General features: G+C 43.0%; 1 protein-coding gene across 1 annotated transcript in view; it reads right to left on the bottom strand.

Annotated features, from left to right (window-relative positions):
- Positions 1 to 7,239: 7,239 nt before the first annotated feature.
- The window catches only part of LOC119395040 (angiotensin-converting enzyme), a 168,648-nt gene continuing 168,207 nt past the window's right edge, over positions 7,240 to 7,680 (bottom strand). Inside the window, exon 29 of the mRNA XM_037662333.2 lies at positions 7,240 to 7,475. Within this exon, the coding sequence (XP_037518261.1) occupies positions 7,268 to 7,475 (208 nt within the window). The 3' untranslated portion in view covers positions 7,240 to 7,267. The remainder of the gene's footprint in view (positions 7,476 to 7,680) is intronic.

Below are 7,680 nucleotides of genomic sequence, written 5' to 3'. Positions count from 1 at the left end.
CACGGTGACGGCGCGCGCCTTATCGCCCAAGCCATCGCAGCTGTTCTTTATCTTTCTTTTTTCTCCGTGTTTTCTTATGACGACAATTCGTCGAGCGACGCACGCCTCGCCTCAGATCAGAAAATGTCACGCGGAGAGCTGCATGGCAGCTTGCAGTGACGACGATCCATTGTTGAAAGAGAGAGAGTGAGGTTTATTTACAGAGAGGCAGAGAGGTCGGCCTGAGCGATAGCATGCTCTAGCCTATACTACTCTACACCGGCGGTGTTGGGCCCTTGGCCTGACGCCAACAGTACAAGTGTGGCCATAAGAGCGGTCACAGCTTTCTTGCAAGCCACTGGACTGGATGCGCGGCTGCGCCGGCTGCGCCACCTTGACGGGACTGTACCATTGATCTGTGGACTGTACATACCCATTGGTGAAATTTTATGGTAAAATCCGCCGGGAGTCCCGCGAGTTTTTAAGCGCTATTTTGGTTTGATTATTAATTGACAGTTCATTTACGCAATTGCCCTTAATTTGGGGCGTTGGGCCAGGCAGACGTCCACACATTAATACATTACTCTACACATACGCAATAATAATAATAATAATAATAATAATAATAATAATAATAATAATAATAATAATAATAATAATAATAATAATAATAATAATAATAATAATAATAATAATAATAATAATCAATCAATCAATCAATCAATCAATCAATCAATCAATCAATGATTTATTTAACGTGCCCAGGAACAACCGCAAGGTCTTTGTGCTGGCGCACGCAAAAAAAAAAACAATAAAAATAAACAATACAGTACAGACAGTTTTCAGAAATAAAAAGAGCAAAAACACGTAGACAAAGAGAAATGAACACAAAAGGGGAGGAGTAAAATAAGACAACACAAGAAATATTGACGGGGCATAAAAAATTAGACTGCATATATACAACTATGTGGAAAGACTGAGAAGGGAAGACTTTGTACATTGTGCCACACTATGTCAAAACAGTGCAAAGCTCGGATAAAAACAATGATTGTGGGCTATGAAAAACGTCAAGATCAAGAAAATTAACATTATAGAGACTTTGTATTCTGTGAACGGTAATAATAATCAATCAATCAATCAATCAATCAATCAATCAATCAATCAATCAATCAATCAATCAATAATAATAATAATAATAATAATAATAATAATAATAATAATAATAATAATAATAATAATAATAATAATTATTATTATTGTTGTTATTAGTATTGCTTAACAATTGTTGGGGTTCTAACGTCCCAAAACCATGATATGATTATGAGAGACGCCGTAGTGGAGGGCTCCGGAAATGTTGACCACCTGGGGTTCTTTAACGTGCCCGTGTAAGTAAACTACTAAATCTAAGTACTTACACGGGCCTCCAGCACTTACGCTGCACGCCTCCATCGACAATGCTGCCTCCGCGGCCGGGATTCGCGCTTGCTTGCTTGCTTGCGAATCGGCATCTGCGGCCCGTAGAACGCAACTGCTAAATCGCTAGCGTACCAGCACAGTCACGCCTAGCGTTCTGATAAGCTGTGCGGACTGAATCCGACAGTGTTTTGCGATGGCTTTCACGCATCAGTGTGCGGTGCTTGGCTGCAAAAGCGGCGACTGGGAAAACAAAAAGACGCGACACGTGTCACCGTACGGCTCCATCATGTTGGCGATCCTTGGAAGGCGTGCGCGCAACACAGGGTCCGTACCGGCACGATTCGTGCGAGCACGGGACGGCACGGCACGGCAACAAAAGCAGTTAGGACTTCATAGAGTCGCGCGACCGGAAGTGTCCGCTGTTTCGAAGAACGCGTCAGCGTTGACGGTATGTTACGTGAGATTGGGAGGGGCACTCGGAGAGGAGGGCAATGGTGCGATCTCGTACGCATTCCAAATAAGCATGGAGGCGTGGCATTACATCCAGCCGCACGCGGTGAACCGCGACAGACGTCACGGCCCTGCATTGACCAATCGCGTGCGGCTGGATGTAACGCCACGCCTCCGTGCTTATTTTGGAACGCGTACAATATCGCACCACAAAGAGGCTTTGGGAGAGGAGAGCCAGCAGACGAGTGAAGGGTAGCGAAGGAAAGAGTGAAACGAGCGATCGCAGCTTTTCAATGTGTCCCCAACCGGGAGACCGAAATAAGTGCCTTATTCTTCCTCCAACAATCACCATATGAAACGCGCCGTGCTCCCTGTTGGGCTGCAGAAATTAGGTGCCTTTTCCTTTCCCCTGAATCACTAATAATAATAATCAATCAATCAATCAATCAATCAATCAATCAATCAATCAATCAATCAATCAATCAATCAATCAATCAATCAATCAATCAATCAATCAATCAATCAATCAATCAATCATTTATTTAACGTGCCCAGGAACAACCGTAAGGTCTTTGTGCAGGCGCACGCAAAAAAAAAAACAATAAAAATAAACTATACAATACAGACAGTCTTCAGAAATAAAAAGAGCAAATACACGTAGACAAAGAGAAATGAACACAAAAGGGGAGGAGTAAAATAAGACAACACGAGAAATATTGAAGGGGAATGAAAAATTAGATTGCATATATACAACTGCATACAGCGGAAAGACGGAGAAGGGAAGACTTTGTACATTGTGCCATACTATGTCAAAACAGTACAAAGCTCGGATAAAAACAATGATTGTGGACTATGAAAAATGTCAAGATCAAGAAAATTAACATTATAGAGACTTTGTATTCTGTGAACGGTAGAGTGTTGGAAGAAGCAGGCGGGTACATGAAACGGTCTGTTCTCTCTGGTTAACTTACGCGGAATTCGAAAATTAACACAATTGAGAAGTACAGGGCAGGATATGATACCGTGGACTAGCTTGTAAAGAAACAAGAGATCAGAACGATTTCGTCGGCAGTGAAGTGATGGCAATGATAATAATTCAGCAGTATTTGAACGAGATTTCTTAGCAAAGCGATGGTTATATATGCTAAGGAATTTTTTCTGGACTCGTTCAATGGTGTTACCGCTGGATTGAGCAATGCCATTCCATATCACGGACGCATACTCCAGTTGAGGAAGACATAGCGCGGTGTACAATTTTCGGAAGGGCATAGGAGAACGGAATTCTCTAGACAATCTGCAAACACAGCCTAGGGTGCGAAGACCCCGCAAAGCAACACGCTTAGCGTGAGCTGAAAAGTTTAACGTGCTATCAACAACAACACCAAGATCACTGATCTCATAAACCTTGCATAAGGACACAGAATTGACAGAGTATTGAAATGACACGCTAGATGTTTTGCGAGTGATAGACATGAATTTTGTCTTCGAGGCATTCAGAGAAAGATTATTAGCGTTGCACCATTCGGAAAAAGAGTGCAAATCTGACTGCAGCAAGCGACAGTCGTTAACTGAATGAATTTCCTTAAAAACCTTGATGTCATCGGCATACAAGAGGAAAGAAGAATTACGAATGGCAAAAGAAACATCATTAACGTAAATTAAAAATAGGAGTGGGCCTAATACTGACCCTTGAGGGACCCCACTAGTCACTTTATACAAAGAAGACGTTTGGCCATTTACCGCTACATAACAATATCTATTGAGCAGATAGCTCTGCAGGAGATTCACAACCGACAAGTCAACATCAAATTGCGCAAGTTTAACCATAATCAGTGTGTGGCTGACTACGTCAAAAGCCTTGCTCAGGTCACAGTAGAGTACGTCAACCTGTCCTCTCTGAGAAATAGGTGTGGAGATCTGCGTCATGAAACTAGCAAGATTTGTGGTAGTTGAGCGGCCAGCGAGAAAACCATGTTGATTAGGAATCAATGAGCTTTTAACACTAAAAGACAATATTTTGTGAAGAGCCAGCTCGAAGATCTTTGATGTGGCACATAGTAGAGAAATCGGGCGATAATTAGAAACATCTGTTTTAGAGCCCGACTTAAATACTGGGAAAACACGAGCAGTTTTCCACATGCTAGGAAATGTGGAAGTGTCCAGGCAGTTATTAAATATCGTAGTCAGTACTGGGACAAATATACTACTATAAGCTTTTAGTATGGCGGAGGGGATGCCATCTGGGCCACATGATAAGGATGGTTTTAAGCACTTAATGCATTCGCAGATAAGATTTTCATCCAGCGACAAAGCACTGGGTGAGCGAACTGCCTTAGGCTGTCTGATATCAGTGCTAGAGTCTGAGGCCTTATAAACGGATGAGAAATGTGCGGCTAAACAGTCAGCGACGGCATGCACTTCTACCCCATTTGAGTCTAGTAGTCTGAAAGACTCTCCGCTTTTGCTGGACCGTTTACGTACATACTTCCAAAACTCAGCTGGCCTGTCAGAAGCGCTTTTTTCTAAGAATTCAATATACGAACTATGATCCCGTTTATATAGGCGTTTAGCGAGAGTTCGAAAAAAGCTGAACTCTTCCTTCCACTCGCTCGATGGAGAACATTTAGATTTCCTGTGTGCGCGACCTTTATGCTTCAGTGCACTGATAAGTTCAGATGAGAACCAGTGGGAATATTTACGTTGTTTATGTGTGTATTGGGGAATAAAATTACGCATGCTGCTCAGTACAAGCTCCGCAAACTGATCAACCTGGTCATCAACATTCGGTTGTCAGTAACCTGTGACCAGTCAACGGTGGACAAGTGATGATAGAGGCCCGTGTAATCACCTCGCTTGAACGCAAATCTTGGAGATTTGTTTACGTAACTGCTGTAGCTCGTTGTTTCGGCTGATGCAGATAATCTTACGTTAAGTGGTGGGTGGAATTTGTCCGGACGCACAAGAGAGATGTTGGAGCGGGAAACTTCAAGGGGTTGATCGTTTGACACACACAGGTCTAAGACGTTGCCACTGGAATTGACGACTGAATTATGTTGCACTAGGGAATTAAACGCCAGAAAGTCCAAGAGCAGGCTGCACTTTTTCTCTGTGAAATGATTGTAATGAGAAAAGGTAAGCGTGCTCCAGTCAATTCCAGGTGCATTGAAATCCCCAAGAACAATAATTCTGTGCCCACTATGAGAAGATATCACAAGTTCAATAGAAGACATGACATCGTGAAACGAGGCAGGGGAAATGCTGGGCGGTAAATAGAAGCATCCAATCAACAATTTTAACAATAATAATAATAATAATAATAATAATAATAATAATAATAATAATAATAATAATAATAATAATAATAATAATAATAATAATAATAATAATAATAATAATAATAATAATAATAATAATAATAATAATAATACGGCACCGTTTCGAAAAATTCTCACGCTTACGTGTTCGTTGCAGACTCGCGCTCTCAACCGTCACACCACAACTAAATTTCGACCTCTGGGTGGTTGAGGGGCCCTTTAACCACTAGACCACCATGGCGGTTATTATTATTATTATTATTATTATTATTATTATTATTATTATTATTATTATTATTATTATTATTGTATTACGTCGATGGGTATGCACATGTGTCCATTGATGCTCTTCGCCCGTTTGGTAAAAAAACCATGTGCTTCAAGTTTTTTTTTTGTGAGACTGAATAAACGAGCGAGTTATCGTTTAACTTGTTGACTGTCCTTCCATCTTTGTAAAAAGGAGCCCAAGTGAGTTCAGATGGTTCGGCGGTTGGCTCGCGGCGCCGGGCCGTAACACGAGAAGAGAAACATACGACCCGCTTGGGAAAACTTTGGCCGCGATACAAGACCAAAAGTGCCCCCCCCCCTACCCTCTTTTTCATGCAGAAAAAATATCATTAATACTGAAAAATGAATAAATAGTAGTAGTAAACAGTAGTAATAAATAGTACGGCTTCCTCCTAATTGTCTTTTGCATCATCGGTAGAACGCATCCGTATGCTTCAGTTCAGTTCACTTTGGGAAAGCATGGCGTAGTGGTCAAGGCACTCGGTTTCGGACCCGAGGCACCCGCGTTCAAAGCCCACCGCTACAAATAAATTCTATTTACTGTTCTTTATTATTTCTCTGGTGCGCGCCACCTGTGGGTGAGGAGGGTTTTTTGAAAAACCATCACACGTCAGTGAATACAAGTTTCGCTTGAAAAAGGACAAAATTCGGTAGATCCCACGCGTTGTGGGAATCGGTTTCATGTGTAGCAGTCGGCGAGTACTTCTATGCTGTATTTTTTGGCTTTGAGCCAAGCGTTACGAGGTGGATCGACGTGTTTTTGCAAGTGTAGTAGCTGTGTACACATCGTGGGCTTACCAGGCACGTCGACAACACTGGCGTTTACAGGGTAACTTATGGTACAGGACCGTACTTATGGTGCGACGTAACCTCAGCCTTCACGTTAGAGTACGTACGTCAGTATTATCGAAACTAAGTGCACTTTATGTTTTATGGTGCAATCATGTGAATATCATACGTAACTTTCGTTAATGTATTCCTCCGGGGTCGAGCAATGCTTCAACATAGCTTGCTGAATCATAGGAATTCAAATGTAATGTTGATTAGACTGCTATAAAAGCGGAGACAACACTGGAACCACCGACGTTATTCTGATATGACGCCTGTATCGTAGGAGTACTACGTATGGTAATGTTTATTGCTTACTTGTAAAATTAGATAGCCAGCACCACAAACACAATTGACGTTGCACCGACATTACGCCTGCACAGGCAGTTTTTCAGAACCAGTTTATAGACCTGGCGTGGCTCTGTGGTAGAATACCTGAATGCCACGGAGAATGCTTGGGTTCGATCACTCTACAATCACTCTATAGTTTTTTTTTGTTTTTAACGAGTGCATAAAGGAGCTATGGTGCAAGAGAGAGTTCCTGGATTAGATCGAAGACCAGATAACGGCTTCGTATGCGAATGAACACATATTAACAGTCGACATCCACATGACAAATCGCTAAAAGATGTTCCGAAGAAAACGTAGGCCAGATGACTATAGTTTCGAGCCATTACATCATCATGAAGCGTGAGCGAGTCTCTTTGCGTTCGAGGAAGACGAGCGAGAGCAATTAGTTCTAGTTAGCTAACGAAGTCGTACAGTTAACAACTGAGGACGCAAAATATGCGCAAGAGCGTGTCTTTAGAGCGGAAACAAACAGCGCTAGAGACGATATGGTTAAAGAACGACTGATATGTCGTTGATCGTCGTCATAGGGCACTTTGTTCGTCCTAACGATGTACCAGTCAGCCCAGTTAGGTGCACTCCTGCGAATCTGCGTCTCTTTATTATCATTTGTTCCTTGTTCATTACTGCCACGTCCTTTGTGATCACGATGTTCTCGCCGCACAGGGACACGAGGTGGAGTCTGCGCTCGTCCATCCGACGGTGCGTCCCTTGTTCTGCTGCTCGAGCCACTCGTAGAGAGGCTGGAAGTACTCGAGCATTGGACCGGCGTCCATCTCGCTCGTACGGCCCTTGGTCAGCATGTGCAGCGCCTCGGGCCACGGCCGTGACTTGCCCAGGGATAGCACGTCGCTGGATGGGAGAATGGAGGAGACAAGAGTAGTGTTCGCGGCGGCAACGAGAAGCGACCGAGTACATATATGTAAACACGTACACCCGTTGTAGTAGGTACACATGATGTAGCGTGTGATTTTTCTCGCCGTGGTTGCTTAACAGCTAAGGCGTTGTGATACTAAGCTCGATGACGCGGGCGCAATTCTTGCCCGCGTGGTCCCCC

The sequence above is a fragment of the Rhipicephalus sanguineus genome, chromosome 5 (genome assembly GCF_013339695.2).
Source record: "Rhipicephalus sanguineus isolate Rsan-2018 chromosome 5, BIME_Rsan_1.4, whole genome shotgun sequence".
Classification (NCBI taxonomy): domain Eukaryota; kingdom Metazoa; phylum Arthropoda; class Arachnida; order Ixodida; family Ixodidae; genus Rhipicephalus; species Rhipicephalus sanguineus.
The sequence above is the reverse complement of the archived record's forward strand: the minus strand, read 5'-3'. Positions and strand labels throughout refer to the sequence as shown.